This window comes from Chelonia mydas, chromosome 2 (genome assembly GCF_015237465.2).
Source record: "Chelonia mydas isolate rCheMyd1 chromosome 2, rCheMyd1.pri.v2, whole genome shotgun sequence".
NCBI lineage: Eukaryota > Metazoa > Chordata > Testudines > Cheloniidae > Chelonia > Chelonia mydas.
Genome location: NC_057850.1, coordinates 261,703,037 through 261,721,931, shown reverse-complemented (window position 1 = coordinate 261,721,931; position 18,895 = coordinate 261,703,037). Strand labels below are relative to the sequence as shown.

Here is an 18,895-nt window from a genome sequence, read left to right as displayed (position 1 = left end):
TTTGGCCAACGTACATGGCAGAGGGGCATTGCTGGCACATGATGGCATATATCACATTGGTAGATGTACAGGTGAACGAGCCTCTGATAGTGTGGCTGATGTGATTAGGCCCTATGATGGTGTCCCCTGAATAGATATGTGGACACAGTTGGCAACGGGTTTGTTGCAAGGATAGGTTCCTGGGTTAATGGTTCTGTTGTGTGGTGTGTGGTTGCTGGTGAGTATTTGCTTCAGGTTGGGGGGCTGTCTGTAGGCAAGGACTGGCCTGTCTCCCAAGATCTGTGAGAGTGATGGGTCGTCCTTCAGGATAGGTTGTAGATCCTTGATGATGCGTTGGAGAGGTTTTAGTTGGGGGTTGAAGGTGATGGCTAGTGGCGGTTCTGTTGTTTTCTCCGTTGGGCCTGTCCTGTAGTAGGTGACTTCTGGGTACTCCTCTGGCTCTGCCAATCTGTTTCTTCACTTCAGCAGGTGGGTATTGTAGTTGTAAGAACGCTTGATAGAGATCTTGTAGGTGTTTGTCTCTGTTTGAGGGGTTGGAGCAAATGCGGTTGTATCGTAGAGCTTGGCTGTAGACGATGGATCGTGTGGTGTGGTCAGGGTGAAAGCTGGAGGCATGTAGGTAGGAATAGCGGTCAGTAGGTTTCCGGTATAGGGTGGTGTTTATGTGACCATCGCTTATTAGCACTGTAGTGTCCAGGAAGTGGATCTCTTGTGTGGACTGGACCAGGCTGAGGTTGATGGTGGGATGGAAATTGTTGAAATCATGGTGGAATTCCTCAAGGGCTTCTTTTCCATGGGTCCAGATGATGAAGATGTCATCAATGTAGCGCAAGTAGAGTAGGGGCGTTAGGGGACGAGAGCTGAGGAAGCGTTGTTCTAAGTCAGCCATAAAAATGTTGGCATACTGTGCGGCCATGCGGGTACCCATAGCAGTGCCGCTGGATGTGTCATTACACAAAGTAAAACTATTTTCTCATGTTTATTCTCCCCCCCACCACCACCATTCCTCAGACATTCCTGTTAACTGCTGGAAATGGCCCACCTTGATTATCACTACAAAAGGTTTTCTCACCCCACCCCACCCACTCCCCGCTCTCCTGCTGGTAATAGCTCACCTTAAGTGATCACTCTCCTTACAGTGTGTATGGTAACACCCATTGTTTCATGTTCTCTATGTATATAAATCTCCTCACTGTATTTTCCACTGTATGCATCCGATGAAGTGAGCTGTAGCTCATGAAAGCTTCTACTCAAATAAATTGATTAGTCTCTAAGGTGCCACTAGTACTCCTTTTCTTTTTGGGCTGTATTAGTAGGGGCCAGCAGGTCGAGGGACGTGATCGTTCCCCTCTATTCAACATTAGTGAGGCCTCATCTGGAGTACTGTGTCCTACAAGAAGGATGTGGAAAAATTGGAGAGAGTCCAGCGAAGGGCAACAAAAATGATTAGGGGACTGGAACACATGACTTATGAGGAGAGGCTGAGGGAACTGGGATTGTTTAGTCTGTGGAAGAGAAGAATGAGGGGGGATTTGATAGCTGCTTTCAACTACCTGAAAGGGGGTTCCAAAGAGGATGGCTCTAGACTGTTCTCAGTGGTAGCGGATGACAGAACAAGGAGTAATGGTCTCAAGTTGCAGTGGGGGAGATTTAGATTGGATATTAGGAAAAACTTTTTCCCTCGGAGGGTGGTGAAACACTGGAATGCGTTACCTAGGGAGGTGGTGGAATCTCCTTCCTTAGAGGTTTTTAAGGTCAGGCTTGACAAAGCCCTGGCTGGGATGATTTAGTTGGGGCTGGTCCTGCTTTGAGCAGGGGGTTGGACTAGATGACCTCCTGAGGTCCCTTCCACCCCTGATATTCTGTGATGAAGGCCGCACAATGCCCTGTGCGTGTGTAATCTGACTACGGGCCCCACCATGCCCTGTGCTCTGTGGGTGAGGGTGTAATGTGATTACAGGCCCCACAAGACCCTTCGCTTGGAGGGGGAGAATTATAGGCCCCACAATGCCCTGCGCTCGGGGGCGGGGACTACAGGTCCCAGAACGCCTTGCAGTGGGGAAACTACAGGTCCCGGGATGCCCTGCGCTCGGGACGGGGACTACAGATCCCAGAATGCCTTGCGCCGGGGGAACTACGCATCCCGGGATGCCCTGCGCTGGCGCCGGAAGCGAGCGGTCCAGGATGGAGGAGGCGGGTGAGTATCTGCTCGGGGCTCACAGGTCCCGCCGGTCTGGCTCGGCGCCCCCCCCCCCCATTGCCCCCCCATCTAACCCCGCCCCCGCCGAGCCTGGTGCCCCCCCGCTGCTGCCCCCCATCTAACCCCGCCCCCGCCGAGCCTGGTGCCCCCCCGCTGCTGCCTCCCATCTAACCCCGCCCCCCGCCGAGCCTGGTGCCCCCCCGCTGCTGCCCCCCATCTAACCCCGCCCCCGCCGAGCCTGGTGCCCCCCCTCGCTGCTGCCCCCTTCCCCTGCCCCCCCATCTAACCCCGCCCCCGCCGAGCCTGGTGCCCCCCGGCTGCTGCCCCCTTCCCCTGCCCCCCCATCTAACCTCGCCCCCCGCCGAGCCTGGTGCCCCCCCCCGCTGCTGCCCCCTTCCCCTGCCCCCCCATCTAACCCCGCCCCCCGCCGAGCCTGGTGCCCCCCCGCTGCTGCCCCCCCATCTAACCTCGCCCCCCGCCGAGCCTGGTGCCCCCCCTCGCTGCTGCCCCCTTCCCCTGCCCCCCCCATCTAACCCCGCCCCCGCCGAGCCTGGTGCCCCCCGGCTGCTGCCCCCTTCCCCCCCATCTAACCTCGCCCCCCGCCGAGCCTGGTGCCCCCCCCGCTGCTGCCCCCTTCCCCTGCCCCCCCATCTAACCCCGCCCCCCGCCGAGCCTGGTGCCCCCCGGCTGCTGCCCCCTTCCCCTGCCCCCCTATCTAACCTCGCCCCCCGCCGAGCCTGGTGCCCCCCTCGCTGCTGCCCCCTTCCCCTGCCCCCCCCATCTAACCCCGCCCCCGCCGAGCCTGGTGCCCCCCTCTCGCTGCTGCCTCCCCGCCCCCCTCTAACCCCGCCCCCGCCGAGCCTGGTGCCCCCCCGCTGCTGCCCCCTTCCCCTGCCCGACCTGCCCCCTCGCCGCCTCCTCCCTTCCCCCCACCCCCATCTAACCCTGACCCCGCCTAGCCTGGTGCCCCCCTTCCACCCCTGTTCAACCTCCCCACAGCTAACATGCTCTCCCTGCTGCGGTTCTGGCTCCCAACTCAGCGGCTCTTGCGGGAACGCTGCCCGCACTCTCTGGCAGGCCTGCTCATGCACCCTCCTCTGTAATTTGCTTCCCACCGGTGGCGTGCTCCCCAGCAGCGCAGAGGGGCTGTGCCCCAAAGACTCCCTCAGACCGAGCGGCAGGCCCTGCAGGGAGTCACTTGGAGGGTTCGCTGGCTTCCTCCCTCTGGAGGCGTTTGACGGCCGGGAGGCTGGGCGGCTGGCTTGCAGTGGTCACTTGCCTCCTTGTCCCTCGCATGTATAGATTGTGAGCGGCTTGGGGCAGGGCTCAAGCCTTTTGTTCTTCACAGAGTCCAAGGCCAGCAGGGACCACTGTGATCAGATAGTCTGGCCTCCTGCATCACACAGGCCAGAGACCTGCCCCCAAACTCATTCCTTTGGCTTTAGAGCTTCTCTTTTAGTTACATGTGTCCTTACCTTAGAGCAGGGGCTCTTGGCCTTTCCAGACTGCTGTCCCGCTTGAAGGAGGCTAATTTGTCTGGTGCACCCCCGAATTTCACCTCCCTTCAAAGCTACTTGCTTACAAACTCAGACGTAAAAATGCAAAGTGTCACAGCACGCTATTCCTGACAAATAGCTGACTTTCTGATTTTTACCATATAATTATAAAATAAATCAGTTGGATATAAATATTGTACTTACAATTCAGTGTATAGTATACAGAGCAGTATAAACAAGTCATTGTCTGTGTGAAATTTTAGTTTGTACTGACTTCACTAGTGCTTGTCATGTAGCCTGTTGTAAAACTAGGCAAATCTCTAGATGAGTTGATGTACCCCCAGGAAGACCTCTGCGTGCCCCTGGTTGAGAACCACTGCTCTAGATACGCCATCAAGACCAATAATAATAACAACCGACAGAAAAGCTACATTTAAAATAGAGCTTATAAAGTAAAGCACTCAAAAGTTAGGAAATAGCCTTAATTTGCTCCCTTTCGCATGTGCATGACAATACCTTCTTTAAGTACGTGATCACTTACTGCTTTTTCCACAGGATCTCTTGCCTCATTCAGTGTCTGAATGAAAGGTGCTCACTGAGGGCTTGTCTACACTACCCACCGGATCAGGCGGGCAGCGATCAATCCAACGGGGGTCAATTTATGGCATCTAGTATAGGACGCAATAAATCGACCGCTGAGCACTCTCCCGTCCACTCCGGTAGGCCACCAGAACGAGAAGCGTCAGCAGTCGTCTTACCACAGTGAAGACACCGCAGTGAGTAGATCTAAGTATGTCGACTTCAGCTACGCTATTCATGTAGCTGAAGTTGCATATCTTAGATCGACCCTGCGCGGTAGTGTAGACAAGCCCTGAGTGAGTAGCTATTTAATGCTCTTTGTCCTTAATTGGTGTGTGATCCCAGGCTTTGTATTCAGGGCTGGGTTTCGATGGTCAGTAAGCAGAACTAATCTTGTGGAGCGAGCCCAGGGGAAGTCTTTTTATTTTTGGTTTTAGTTTTTGGGAATTCCTTGTTGTTTCATTTGATCCAGATGTGGCAGCGGGGGAGGGGGTTGGTTACAGGTTCTTCCCTAGGTGGTGGGAGCTGGTTGTGAGCCAGCTCACCCAACCCTCGACCAGCAGCAGCAGCTCTAGGGCTCCTGTCCGCTGGGGCTGGGCCTGGCTCCTCACTCTCGGTGTTGCGACCTGGCACACAGGCTTGCAGCACCGCTCAGGTCTGGTGGAGGAGCAGCCAGGTTGCAAGACCAGTCACTCGAAGTTGGACCTTTTAGGGGTGCCCCTTTGCCATGCAAGGAGGAGGCTGGGCCAAGCCTGAGTGTGATGCTGTGACCTTATGTACCAGGTCGCAATGCCCAGTCAGGACAGGAGCTCTAGAATGGCTGTTGCTAGTTGAGGTTTTCATTTTATTTCACGTTGTTTCACTTTTGGGAAAAGATGAATTTCTCTTCACAACGCACCTGTGAGATTAGACTGTGGTATTCCCAGTTCATAGATCGGGAACGACGGCACCGAACCTCAGAGAATTTAGCTACCTAACTCTCAGTTAAATCAGGGGGTGTTCAGATGCCTAGACCTTTGAGGATCTGAGTCCGAGAGAGTAAGGAAAATATTGTTCAACGTTTCCACTAGTTTTGGATGCCCAGTCGGAGATTCCTAGTTTCCTTCAGTGCTTTGCATGGAGCATAAAGGGTTAAAAAGTTGCTCTGGGGCAGAGCGGGGCAGGTGAGGGGGGTTGCATGAATGGGTTGATAGGACTGGCTGGAAACCACCCAGGATCCACAAGACAGTGGAATCCCCAGTGGCCAGGAGGGAGGTTTTTCCCCATCTCTCTGCAGGGAAGCAGAGCAAAGGTGCCAGGTGGAGAACAAAGGGGAGAGGGGTCAGGTGACTGGGCTAAGTTGGCCTTTGGAGACAGGCACCTGGCTGGAACTAAGGACAAAGGGAGAGAGCCAAGATGGTTTCAAGGGAGCCCTGGCCTGGATTTGGCCGGGCTGAACTCTGCCTTCACCTTTGCCCCTCTGCTATCAGGATCTGAAGCCAGGTGACCAATAAAGTGTTACCTTGTTTTGGGAGGGCTGCCTGCTGTGAGTGCAGATACTGACTGCAGGGAGCATGATGCCATGAAGGGGCCCTGCAGGCATCTGGCTGGGGATTCACTGTAGGGACCCACAGAGAGAGAGAGGGATCGCTGGGGCTGAAGGGCCAGTTTCAGAGCCTTGACGGCTACAGACCTGACCCAGTGGAACTGTGGGTCCTTGGGACCTGGCACACTAAGGGGACTGGTTACACGCTGGGGTATAGACTAGGCTCTGGGGCTGGGACAGGTGCCTAGACCTTTGAAGATCTGAGCCCGAGCGATTAAGGCAAAAATTGTCAAAAGCTTCCCCTAGTTTTGGATGCTTGATTTGAGATGCCTGGAGGCTGAGAAGCTTAGCATTTTATAACACTTCAGATGTTCAAAGCACAGCTCTGATTGACTTCAGTTGCCATCATGAGCACTTCTGCAGATCAGACCCCAGGTCTCAAGTCAGACATCCAGAAAATGAGAACACACTGAAAAGTTTGGTATAAGTGACTTGCCCAGCATTGCCCAGGAACTACATGGCAGAGGCAGGGACAGACTCCAGTTTTCCAGGACAGCATTCAATTGCCTTCGCCACAAGAACATTCTTTCTCTTCCTGTTTTCCCCTGCCTCATTCACTGCACACTTTCCTGGTGGGGTGGAATGCCCTTGTTGGCATGTGCCCATCGGTGAAGGGTATTTACAAATAATTGTGTAAAGAGGGGGAGGGATGGATACACACTTCCTGCTTCGGCAAGAAATGCGCCCTAAAGACAACAGCATCCTTCACTACGCAGACATGATTCATTCCCACAGCCCCATCCATCCTGTACACTGATTGAGGGTCAGGGGTCCCGTGGGTAATGTAGTATGTGATCAAGTAATTAAAGATTGTATTGTAAATACATGCACATGGAGTCAATTTAAGGATGCCCTTGTAACCTTAACTCTGGCATTTCCTATCTTTTGAGTGCTCAGCTTTGCAATCTCAGCATTCTTCTAGTGTAGATTTTTGTTAATGTAACCACCTGACCTTTTTTTTAAAAGCAAAGTGAAAAAACAAATTCCATTGTGTGGAATCATATTGGCCCCTGACACCTTTAGATCCCAGCACAGTCCTCTCCCCGTGGAGGTCAGACTACATGATCATACTACTTCCCTTCTGGTCTTAACATCTCTGACTCCACCACTCAGGCTAGCGGAGGAACTGTCTGTGTGTGTCTGCTACTAGGTGGGGTGGGACGGGACACGTGCTTTGTCAGTGGATTGCACATCTGTTGGCTTGCGTCAGAGGAATGCTGATGGTCACGAATCCAGAATTCCATTCTGGGCTGTGGAGAGGAGCATGTCTAGTGGTTATAGACCCTTCTGCCCCTGCCTGTCCCTGTCTCCTAGCATGTACCTGTCTGTCTCTTCTCCCACCGCACACACAGCCTGTCTCTCCTTCCCCCCCTCCCCAAATAAAAACAGTTGAAGTTTGCAAAGTTAGGAGCAACTGAAAAGGGGCAGCTAGTGGGAAGCATTAGGCAGCCTTAGCTAGACTGCGCTACCTGAGTGGGGACAGTGGGAAGGGAGTCGAACGGGGAGGGTGATGCGAACAAATAGGCTCAGAGATCTAGGCCTGTTGGGCTCAGCATCCCTCTAACTCGGCTGAACCCTGCACTTACTGCCCAGGTGCATGGGGGTGTCTCCAGGACCTACCTCCCTGGGGCATTAATGTTGTGCCCTGTGGGCCGGGCCCAACCCGGAGAGAGTCCCTGTTGGGTGGGAAGCTGAGGGCCTGCCGTGCTCCTGAGCACTGTCTGGGAGGGTGTGTGCCTAGGATACTGGCTCCCAGGGCTCATTGCTGCTGTTTTGTCCCTCTGCAGTTTGGTAATCCTGCTGTGCCCAGCACTGCCCAGCTGCCATGGCTCTGATTGAGGGCGTGGGGGACGAAGTCACCATCCTCTTTGCCCTGCTGCTCATCCTGCTGGTGCTGGCGCTTGCATGGGTCTCTACGCACACCTCAGAGCGGGGAGACCAGGTCTTTGCTGCTTCCCCCCCTCTGGCAGCTGGGCAGCTTGGGACAGAGAGCCTGCTGGAGGATGGGCCGAGGGAAACAAGCATGCAAACCCCAGCGGCAGGGGAGCCCAAGGAAGAAGCGGAGTCTTCAGCAGGTGCCATGCCAGATGGGCCTGACGGTATTGCTCCAGGGCTGAGGCACCGGGCCAGCCCTGGATCTCCACAGTACCCCCTGCAGCCCCCTGGAGACATAGGTGCCAGCCCCGAGGCTACAGACAGTAGCCCCACGGACCGCACCATAGTGTTAAGGCTGAAGTTCCTGAACGACACGGAGCGCCTGGCCACTGTGTGCCCAGAGGACACCGTCGGCTCTCTGAAGAGGTGAGAAGCCACGCAGCAGCAAGCTGTGGGGAGGAGATGGAGCTCTGGAGCACAGCCTCACAGCCAGGCAGGCTCCCCCTCTCCTCCTTGCCTCTGCCCTCCCCATCTGGGGGCTCTGGCATCCCTTGAACCTCAGTTTGCCCTCCTTTCTCCTGCACTGAACGTGCTGGACGCGGCTTGGAGCCTGGACTGCTTTCTGCTGCCATCCCTCCCCAGGGGGATAGGCTTGTGTGCGTCAGCTCATACGTGTAGCTTAGGCAGCACCGTTGGTGCCATTGGTCACAGATCCACAGACCAGGGTGATGGGTGCTGTGTGGGACACACCCTGGCACAAGAGCACAGACTGGCCTGGGGAGACCATGATGGGACACTGCTAGGACAAAGAGAGCACGCAGCAAAATGACAGACCATGGAAGGGAATATGTGGGGGAAGGCTGTGCAGCCAGGTGCCTGGGGATGGGGATGGATATGGATCGGTGGCGGGGGGCTTGCATTCAGGCTCCCGGAATGGAGATGCATGGGGAGTTGGGCACAGCCAAGCCCCCCCGAAATGGGGGTATGGAGCCTTATGGAGGAGGTTGTATACAAAGCAGACTGTGAAGAGTTACAAAGGGATCTCACCAAACTGGGTGACTGGGAACTAAATGACAGACAAAATTCACTGTTGATAAATGCAAAGTAATGCACATTGGAAAACATAATCCCAGCTCTACGTATAAAATGATGGGGTCTAAATTAGCTGTTACCACTCAAGAAAGAGATCTTGGAGTCAGTGTGGATAGTTCTCTGAAAACATCCACTCAATGTGCAGCGACAGTCAAAAAAGCGAACAGAATGCTGGGAATCATTAGGACAGGGATAGATAATAGGACAGAAAATATCATGTTGCCTCTATATAAATCCATCGTATGCCCACACCCTGAATACTGCGTGCAGATGTGGTCACCCCATCTCAAAAAGATTTATTAGAATTGGAAAAAGTACAGAGAAGAGCAACAGACATGATTAGGGTTGTGGAACGGCTTCCATTTGAGGAGAAGATTAGAGACTGGGACTGTTCATCTTGGAAAAGAGACGACTGAGGGGCGATAGGATTGAGGTCTATAAAATCATGACGGGTGTGGAGAAAGTGAATAAGGAAGTGTTATTTACTCCTCCTCATAACACAAGAACGAGGGGTCACCCAATGAAATTAATAGGCAGCTGGTTTAAAACAAACAAAAGGAAGTATTTCTTCACACAGCACACAGTCAACCTGTGGAACTCCTTGCCAGAGGATGTTGTGAAGGCCAAAACTATAACTAGGTCCAAAAAAGAATTAGATCAGTTCCTGATCCATCGATGGCTATTAGCCAAGATGGTCAGGGACGCAACCCCATGCTCCAGGTGTCCCTAACCCTCTGATTGCCAGAAGCTGCGAGAGGATGATGGAATGGATCACTTGATAAATCACCCTATTGCATTCATTCCCTTTGAAGCACCTGCCACCGGCCCCTGTTAGCAGACAGGACCGTGGGTTAGCTGGACCATTGGGCTGAGCCAGTGTAGCTGTTTTGATGTTCTTAGGGTAGGGATGGTGGACTCTGTCTGTGACTGTGACATTTCCCTCCCTGTGTTTTTCACCTCAGGGCCCATTTCCCAGGCCAGGAGCACCAGGTGCGTCTGATCTACCAGGGCCAGCTGCTGCGGGACGATGCTCAGAGCCTGGCTGCGTTGCACCTCACCCACAACAGCGTTCTGCACTGCCATGTCTCCCAGCATGGCCCAGCCCCCATGGCCGCTGGCCTCCGGGCCACTGCTGACCCTGTGCACACAGCCCTCAACGTGGGCAGCCTGATGCTGCCGCTGTTTGTGCTTATGCTGGCTGTGCTGTGGTACTTCCAGCTGCAATACCGGCATGTCTTCACCGCCACCGCCACCTCCTGCCTGGCTGGCCTCACCCTGCTCTTCAGCTTCATGGCCTTCGCTCTGTACCGCAGATAACGCTGCCCACGGAGCCTCCGAACCCCGCCAGCCGGGAGAACCCATGCCATTCTGGGCAGAGCCCGCCGGCCCGGGCCACTGGGCTGTACTGCTCAGCCGTTTTGGTGGGGCTGATGACAGAGACCCCCCCAAGTCCACAGGGACCCAAGTCTGCTGTTGTAGCATGAGTCCTGATGCCCAGCAGGAGGGCAGGGGCAGTGACTGTGGCCCCTATTTCCGAGTCCCATACCCCCCACTCCACCTGGTGGCTGAGAGGAGGGATGCTGCAGTCCAGTGAGGTTACCCCCTCCCACAATGGCACTCAGGGGTGGTTTTTGTCAGGGTGGGAGTCAGATCCTTAATTGTTACAAGGGGGCAGTTTCTTCCTGCCTCTGAGGAAGGAGAGGGGACTTCTTGGTTATAAGGATCAAGCAGCTCTGCAGGACAGGCTAGGGTCTCCTCCTGAACCGGTTCCTCTGCCAGCACCTGCCGCTGAGGAGTTGTGCTGTGCAAATAGGGAATCTGCCCAGACTCCACTTGCCCCCCCATCTGCTCTTTGCACGTGCTTGTGCACAGACTGGGCCCTCGTGCTCAATGCTTGTTCACCCACACACTGGCATACAGTCCAGGTGCTGTTGCGTGCCCTTCTTTCCCCTGCACACTCCAGTGTGCGCCCGCTCTCTCTCTCTCTCACACACACATACACACACGCACTCTCTCTCGTTCTCACACTTTCCTTGCTGTGTGGAGTCCTGGACCTCCTGCTGTCCTTGCACCTTGGTGATCAATTAGCCCATGGCTGCACGGGGGAGCAGTGCCTCCAAGAAGGGGAGAGCCCTGAAGGCAGAGCTCTTCACCCCCTGGGCCCTCTGGCTGGGCCCACAGCTGATGCCTGAGTGGAGGTGGGGGGACACTGCAGCTCATGCAGGGGCTGACTGCATGGTCTGGCCCTTTGGGGAGGGGGCCCAGCTGGCAGGGCACTGCCTGTCCTGCCCCCTAGGGTTCCTGGGGGGTGATGGGGCCTGGTTCAGTGGAGCATGTTTCTCATTAATGCTTCTTTTAAAATTAAAACCCATGAATGACTAAAATCTCCTCTGGCTGGTGTGTGTTGGGGGAGGGTGTGGGGAGTGAGTGAGTGGAGAGTGGGGCAGGGGAGATGTGTATGGGGGGCACAGGGGAAAGGCATGGTAATTGCTGGACCAGAATAGCCGGCTCCCTGCTCTCTCCGGGGCAGGGGGGCAGAGTGATTGCTGGACCAGAGGAACTGCCTGCCCAGTCTCTCCAGGGAGGGGGCGGTGGAGGAGGAGGGGGCACGGGGGAGGGATGCAGTGTGTGGAGGTGCAGGAGGACAGGGTGATGGCTCCTTGCTCCCTCCAGTGAGGGTGTGAAGTGTCTGTGCAGGGAGAGGAGTGGGGGCCAGCTGAAGCCACCCCAGAGGAGCTGGATCCCTGGTCTCTCCAGCTGGGGGTAGGATGTGTTGTGGGGGAAGGGGAGGGGAGCCAGGTGATGGGGGTCCCAGAGGAGCTGGATCTCTCCAAGGAAGTGTGGGGGTGGGTTTTGCGGGAGGGTGTGGGGAAGAAGTGAGGGAGCAAAGTGGGGGAAGGGCAGGCTGTGGGGGAGGGGGATGGGGGGTGGGGTGATATCTCTTGGTGGGAGGGTCAGGTTGTGGGGGAGGGGTGCATGGTGGAGGTGGGATGACTGATCTCTTGAGGGAGGGGATGGTGAGAGGGAGGGAGTGGGGGATGGACAGGTTGTGAGGGAGGGGTGACAGATCTCGGCGGGAGGGGAGGATGGGAGTGAGGGAGGGGTGCATGGTGGGGGTGGGGTGAAGGATCTCTGGGGGGAGGATGTGGGGGAGGGAGGGAGTGGGGGATCTCTTGGGGGAGGGGAGGATGTGGGGGAGGGAGGGAGTGGGGGAGGGGTGCATGGTGGGGGTGGGGGATCTCTGGGGGGAGGGAGTGAGGGTGCGTGGTAGGGGGTGGGGTGAGGGATCTCTGAGGGGATGGAGTGGGGGATCTCTCGGGGGAGGGAGTGAGGGGGTGCATGGTGGGGGGGGTTGAGGGATCTTTCGGGGGCGGGGAGGGAGTGGAGGTGCATGGTGGGGGGTGGGGTGAGGGCTCTCTCGGGGGTGGGGACGGAGGGAGTGGGGGTGCATGGTTGGGGGTGGGGGAAGGATCTCTGGGGGGAGGGAGGGACTGGGGGTGCATGGTGGGGGAGCAGTGAGGGATCTCTGGGGGGAGGGGAGGATGTGGGAGGGAGGGGGGTGCATGGTGGGGGTGGGGGAAGGATCTCTGGGGGGAGGGAGGGACTGGGGGGTGCATGGTGGGGGTGGGGTGGGAGATGTGGGGGGATCTCTGGGGGGAGGGAGGGGGTGCATGGTGGGGAGAGGGATCTCTGGGGGGAGGGGAGGATGTGGGGGTGCATGGTGGGGGAGGAGTGAGGGATCTCTGGGAGGAGGAAGGGGGGGTGCATGGTGGGGGGTGGGGGGAGGATGTGGGGGGGAGGGAGGAGTGGGGGTCCATGGTGCGGGTGGGTGCATGGTGGGGGAGGAGTGAGGGATCTCTGGGGGGAGGGAGGAGTGGGGGGTGCATGGTGGGGGGAGGGAGTGGGGGCTGCATGGTGGGGGGAGGGAGGAGTGGGGGGGATCTCTGGGGGGAGGGAGGGGGGTGCATGGTGGGGGGTGGGGTGAGGGATCTCTGGGGGGAGGGAGGGGGGTGCATGGTGGGGGGTGGGGTGAGGGATCTCTGGGGGGAATGAGGGGAGGTGCATGGTGGGGGGTGGGGTGAGGGATCTCTGGGGGAGGGGAGGATGTGGGGGGTGCATGGGGGGTGGGGGATGTCTGGGGGGAGGGGAGGATGTTGGGGGGAGGGAGGGACTGGGGGTGCATGGTGGGGGTGGGGGGAGGGAGGAGTGAGGGATGTGTGGGGGGAGGGAGGGACTGGGGGGTGCATGGTGGGGGGTGGGGTGGGGGGGAGGATGTTGGGGGAGGGAGAGGGGTGCATGGTGGGGAGGAGTGAGGGATGTGTGGGGGGAGGGGGGATGTGGGGGTGCATGGGGGGGTGGGGGATGTCTGGGGGGAGGGAGGGGGGTGCGTGGTGGGGGGGAGGGATCTCTGGGGGAGCGGGGGGGGTGGGGGAGGGGTGACTCCCCCCCTCCCAGAGGAGCCAGGTCTCCCCTGGGGGGGGCGGCTGACGTCACGCAGGCGTCGGCCAATCCCCGTTGAGGCGCGCCGGTGCCTGTGGCCGCGAGTTCCGCCAGGTGCCCCGCCCCCTCATTAGCATATGCAGAAGCCTCCCGGGGCGGAGCCGGCCGGGGCGGGGCTGGCGCGGCGCGGGGGCTGCCGGGAAGATGGCGGAGGCGGGGGCCGGGCGGCGCTGAGGGGCCGGGGGCGGCGACGGGCTCCGGAGTGGCCGGGAGCGCCATGTAGGGGCCGCGCGCGGGGGGGCAGAGCTGGGGGGAGGGGCCCGTGAGTGTGGGGGGGCAGAGCCTGGGGGAGGAGCCGGTTTGGGGGGGCGCAGAGCTGGGGGGTGGCGCCCCTCAGTGTTGGGGTGGGGCAGAGCTGGGGGGAGGAGCCCGTGAGTGTGGGGGGGGGCAGAGCTGGGGGAGGGGCCCGTGAGTGTTTTGTGCGGGGGGCGGAGCTGGGGGGAGGGGCCGGTTTGTGGGGGGGCAGCGCTGGGGGGAGGGGCCCATGAGTGTTTGTGTGGGGGGGCAGAGCTGGGGGGTGGTGCCCCTCAGTGTTGGGGTGGGGGAGAGCTGGGGGAGGGGCCCGTGAGTGTTTTGTGGGGGGGGCGGAGCTGGGGGGAGGGGCCGGTTTGTGGGGGGGCAGAGCTGGGGGGTGGTGCTCCTCAGTGTTGGGGTGGGGCAGAGCTGTGGGGAGGGGTCTGGGAGTTGCCAGTTGTGGGGCATGTCGGGAGCGGGGCCGGGGGGCTGGCAGTGGGGAGAGTGGCCAGGCACCCTGTCCCGGCGGGGGGTGCGTAGGGAGCGGGGCCGGGGGGCTGGCTGTGGGGAGAGCCGGCGGGCACCCTGTCCCGGCGGGGGGTGCGTAGGGAGCGGGGCCGGGGGGCTGGCTGTGGGGAGAGCCGGCGGGTACCCTGTCCCGGCGGGGGGTGCGTAGGGAGCGGGGCCGGGGGGCTGGCGGTGGGGAGAGCCGGCGGGCACCCTGTCCCGGCGGGGGGTGCGTAGGGAGCGGGGCCGGGGGGCTGGCTGTGGGGAGAGCCGGCGGGTACCCTGTCACGGTGGGGGGTGCGTAGGGAGTGGGGCCGGGGGGCTGGCGGTGGGGAGAGCCGGCGGGTACCCTGTCCCGGCGGGGGGTGCGTAGGGAGCGGGGCCGGGGGGCTGGCTGTGGGGAGAGCTGGCGGGTACCCTGTCACGGTGGGGGGTGCGTAGGGAGTGGGGCCGGGGGGCTGGCGGTGGGGAGAGCCGGCGGGCACCCTGTACCGGCGGGGGGTGTGTAGGGAGCGGGTCGGGGGGCTGGCGATGGGGAGAGCGGTCAGGCACCCTATCCCGGCAGGGGGTGCGTAGGGAGCGGGGCCGGGGGGCTGGCGGTGGGGAGAGCTGGCGGGCACCCTGTCCCGGCGGGGGGTGCGTAGGGAGCGGGGCCAGGGGGCTGGCTGTGGGGAGAGCCGGCCGGGCACCCTGTCCCGGCATTGGGTGCGTAGGGAGCGGGGCCGGGGGGCTGGCGGTGGGGAGAGCGGCCGGGCACCCTGTCCCGGCGGGGGGTGCGTAGGGAGCGGGGCTGGGGGGCTGGTGGTGGGGAGAGCCCCCGGGCACCCTGTCCCGGCGGGGGGTGCGTAGGAAGCGGGGCGGGGAGCTGGCGGTGGGGAGAGCGGCCGGGCACCCTATACCGGCGGGGGGTGCGTAGGGAGCGGGGCCGGGGGGCTGGCGGTGGGGAGAGTGGCCAGGCACCCTGTCCCGGCGGGGGGTGCGTAGGGAGCGGGGCCGGGGGGCTGGCTGTGGGGAGAGCCGGCGGGTACCCTGTCACGGTGGGGGGTGCGTAGGGAGTGGGGCCGGGGGGCTGGCGGTGGGGAGAGCCGGCGGGCACCCTGTCCCGGCGGGGGGTGTGTAGGGAGCGGGTCGGGGGGCTGGCGATGGGGAGAGCGGTCAGGCACCCTATCCCGGCAGGGGGTGCGTAGGGAGCGGGGCCGGGGGGCTGGCGGTGGGGAGAGCTGGCGGGCACCGTGTCCCGGCGGGGGGTGCGTAGGGAGCGGGGCCAGGGGGCTGGCTGTGGGGAGAGCGGCCGGGCACCTTATCCCGGCGGGGGGTGCGTAGGGAGCGGGGCCGGGGGGCTGGCGGTGGGGAGAGCCGGCGGGCACCCTGTCCCGGCGGGGGGTGCGTAGGGAGCGGGGTTGGGGGGCTGGTGGTGGGGAGAGCCCCCGGGCACCCTGTCCCGGCGGGGGGTGCGTAGGGAGCGGGGCCGGGGGGCTGGCGGTGGAGAGAGCGGCCGGGCACCCTATCCCAGCGGGGGGTGCGTAGGGAGCGGGGTTGGGGGGCTGGTGGTGGGGAGAGCCCCCGGGCACCCTGTCCTGGCGGTGGGTGTGTAGGGAGCGGTGCCGGGGGGCTGGCGGTGGAGAGAGCGGCCGGGCACCCTATCCCAGCGGGGGGTGCGTAGGGAGCGGGGTTGGGGGGCTGGTGGTGGGGAGAGAGGCCAGGCACCCTGTCCTGGCGGTGGGTGTGTAGGGAGCGGGGCCGGGGGGCTGGCGGTGGGGAGAGAGGCCGGGCATCCAGTCCCGGCGGGGGGTGCGTAGGGAGCGGGGCCAGGGGGCTGGCGGTGGGGAGAGCCAGCGGGCACCCTGTTCCGGCGGGGGGTGCGTAGGGAGCGGGGCTGGGGGGCTGGCGGTGGGGAGCGAGGCCGGGCACCCAGTCCCGGTGGGGGGGTGTGTAGGGAGCGGGGCTGGGGGGCTGGTGGTGGGGAGAGCCCCTGGGCACCCTGTCCTGGCAGTGGGTGTGTAGGGAGCGGGGCCGGGGGGCTGGCAGTGGGGAGAGCCCCCGGGCACCCTGTCCCGGCGGGGGGTGCATAGGAAGCGGGGCGGGGAGCTGGCGGTGGGGAGATCGGCCGGGCACCCTATCCCGGCAGGGGGTGCGTAGGGAGCGGGGCCGGGGGGGCTGGCGGTGGAGAGAGCGGCCGGGCACCCTGTCCCAGCGGGGGTGCGTAGGGAGCGGGGTTGGGGGGCTGGTGGTGGGGAGAGCCCCTGGGCACCCTGTCCTGGCGGTGAGTGTGTAGGGAGCGGGGCCGGGGGGCTGGTGGTGGGGAGAGAGGCCGGGCATCCAGTCCCGGCGGGCGGTGCGTAGGGAGCGGGGCCAGGGGGCTGGCGGTGGGGAGAGCCAGCGGGCACCCTGTTCCGGCGGGGGGTGCGTAGGGAGCGGGGCTGGGGGGCTGGCGGTGGGGAGCGAGGCCGGGCACCCAGTCCCGGTGGGGGGGTGTGTAGGGAGCGGGGCTGGGGGGCTGGTGGTGGGGAGAGCCCCTGGGCACCCTGTCCTGGCAGTGGGTGTGTAGGGAGCGGGGCCGGGGGGCTGGCGGTGGGGAGAGAGGCCGGGCACCCTGTCTTGGCGGTGGGTGTGTAGGGAGCGGGGCCGGGGGGCTCGCTGTGGGTAGAGCCCCCCGGGCACCCTGTCCCAGCAGGGGGTGCGTAGGGCGCGGAGCATCTGGTGGGACTTTTGAGGAGAGTGCAGGTGTCTCCTTGCTGCGTTAGCTGGTGTTTCCTTTGTCCCGGGCTGAGGCCCCTAGGGAGACTGGGGCCCTGGCTCTGCCTTCCTCATGCTCTTTCTCTGACTTTCCTTCAGGGTCTCCTTGTTTTCAGAAGCCCCTCGAGTTGCCCTCCCCGCACCATGCTGCGCCTGCTGCCATGGCTCCGCGCCCTGAGCCAAGAGAGCACACGGCCCTGTGTCCTGCAGGGGCTGGCTGCTAGTGACACGAGGGGGTCCAGGATGTACCCGAGCTGCTACTGTGCGGGGAAGGCCAAGCAGCGGGCTGTGCTGCTGCCCCTGGATCCCTACAGCCATGGGCTGCTCCACAGCGTGCCCCCCGATGCTGGCAGGACTCGAGGCCATGGCAAGAGGAAGAGCTGGAGCTTCATCCACGAGAAGATGAGCTACGACACTTTCTTCACCATGAAGCGGCTGATAGAGCGGTCGCGGAGTGTGGGGGAAGTGCTGCGTTGGGTCACCCAGAACCCCAGCAAGGTGTCTGCCAGCCACTACCCCATTGCCCTGCACAAGCTGGGCCAGCTGCTGCAGCAGCCGCAGGGCCAGGCCATGGTGAATGGAGAGCACCGTGGACCCAGCCAGGTGCTGGAGCAGCCAGAGTTCCAGGCGCTCTGCCAGGCCATCATCAGTGGGTGCTCCAAGTTCGATAACTTCAGCATTGTCAATTGTCTGTACGCTGCCGCGGCCCTGGGTGAGTGCCCCAAGAACGGGAGGGTAAGAGGTTATGTGCCATGGGGTGTGTGAGTGGTAGTGGGACTGCAGTGGGGTGCTGTGCATAGGGTTGGGAGAGCAGGAGGGGTTATCGTGCGTGTGTAGACACCCAGTCTGTGGGTAAAGGGGTTACCTTCCTGGAGGTGGGCAGCTCTGGAGCAGGGAGGGTTATCTGTAAGGTGGACAAGGAGTGGCGCCTGGCTATGTGTGTGGGGACGTTGCCTTTCTGTGTGTACACACGAGGTTTGGACCGGAATCATACCTGTGTGATTTTGTGTCAGGGGCAGGAGGCATTGTGCCATTGCGGAGGCAGAAGCTGCATTTGGGACACACGCTTGGGGCATGGGCCAGGGAGGACAAGAAGAAACAAATGTGAATCTGAGTAGGCCGCAGCTGTTTGCAGTGCCCAGAGTGCCTGTGTGATGAGGAGGCTGAGAGAGTCAGCCCCAGCTGGGAGTGGGGTGGCAGCCGCTGCAGAGAGAGGGGCTGGGAACTGGGGTGCAGGCTCTGTGAGCTCTACAGAGAGATCGACCTTCCTTCAGGGGCAGCATCCCAGGCTTCGGCCGCACTTTGGTGTATGGGCAGGAGAGGAATCTATTAATGGCCTGCCTGGATCAGCCCCTCTGGCTAGTGCCAGATGCTTCAGAGGAAGGCATAAGAATCCTTCCATAGCTGATGTTGTTACCCGCACAAAATTCTCTGTTACTTGCACACTCTAAGGGCACCCACCTTTACCCAGTTCCTAGAATTCAAGGCATAACCCTCTTAATTAGGCACCCACCTGTACACCTTTCTTAGGGCTCAAGGCATAACCTTACGCTCTGCAGGTTTGCAGGGTCTTTTACCAGAAAAAGAGCCTTACATAGTAATATCCTACTGAACTTCTATTTATTAACAATCACCAAAACGGAAGGCACATGCTAAGCATGCAATGTTCACCACTCCCAATAAGGCAGATGAACTTTTCTTGATGGCCAGTCAGGATCAGGTCATCTGGGGGACTCCAGCTTCTGCACGGTGTGGTTGGCAGGGTGTTGAGGTCTGGCAGCTCTGATCTTGGGGCTGGGTCCTGGAGTTGGTTCCAAAGAACTTCCCTTTGGACCCCAGTTTATATAGTGTTCAGAGTAACAGCCGTGTTAGTCTGTATTCGTAAAAAGAAAAGGAGTACTTGTGGCACCTTAGAGACTAACCAGTTTATTTGAGCATGAGCTTTCGTGAGCTACAGCTCACTTCATCGGATGCAGTTTATATAGTGCAACTTGAGTCCTGCTTAGCTGTACCTTCACCTATTATTTTACTAAATTATTACTAAACAATTCTCTAACCAGTCCTAACATATTGTAAAACAATTCTTTAACC

The 18,895-nt window shown here is 60.6% G+C and overlaps 2 protein-coding genes across 7 annotated transcripts in view; both read left to right on the top strand.

Moving 5' to 3' along the window:
* Positions 1-2,034: 2,034 nt before the first annotated feature.
* On the top strand, positions 2,035-11,211 carry TMUB1 (transmembrane and ubiquitin like domain containing 1). Of its 5 annotated transcripts, none has more exons than XM_043541877.1 (4): positions 2,133-2,197; positions 4,252-4,415; positions 7,648-8,161; positions 9,790-11,211. In XM_043541877.1, exons 3-4 carry the CDS (start codon positions 7,686-7,688, stop codon positions 10,142-10,144), a joined length of 831 nt encoding a protein of 276 aa, XP_043397812.1. In that variant the 5' UTR covers positions 2,133-2,197; positions 4,252-4,415; positions 7,648-7,685; the 3' UTR covers positions 10,145-11,211. The 5 variants fall into 5 exon arrangements, with proteins under 5 accessions (XP_007069884.2, XP_043397812.1, XP_043397813.1 ...); XM_043541878.1 differs by having other exon boundaries at positions 2,142-2,197; positions 4,252-4,284; XM_043541879.1 differs by having other exon boundaries at positions 2,173-2,197; positions 4,252-4,571.
* A 2,244-nt stretch (positions 11,212-13,455) lies between these two features.
* The window catches only part of FASTK (Fas activated serine/threonine kinase), a 32,660-nt gene continuing 27,220 nt past the window's right edge, over positions 13,456-18,895 (top strand). The window contains exons 1-2 of one of the 2 annotated variants that reach the window (XM_037891508.2): positions 13,456-13,546; positions 16,904-17,516. In XM_037891508.2, the coding sequence (XP_037747436.1) occupies positions 16,949-17,516 (568 nt within the window). In that variant the 5' untranslated portion in view covers positions 13,456-13,546; positions 16,904-16,948. The remainder of the gene's footprint in view (positions 13,547-16,903; positions 17,517-18,895) is intronic. The other variant, XM_037891507.2, reaches the window with a different exon arrangement.

Bases quoted from the DNA above. Each gene is read 5' to 3' on its own strand.
- TMUB1 (XM_007069822.4), top strand. From the start codon at position 7,686: ATGGCTCTGATTGAGGGCGTGGGGGACGAAGTCACCATCCTCTTTGCC. The intron at 8,162-9,789 runs GTGAGAAGCCAC...TTTTCACCTCAG, and splicing joins ACCGTCGGCTCTCTGAAGAG to GGCCCATTTCCCAGGCCAGG.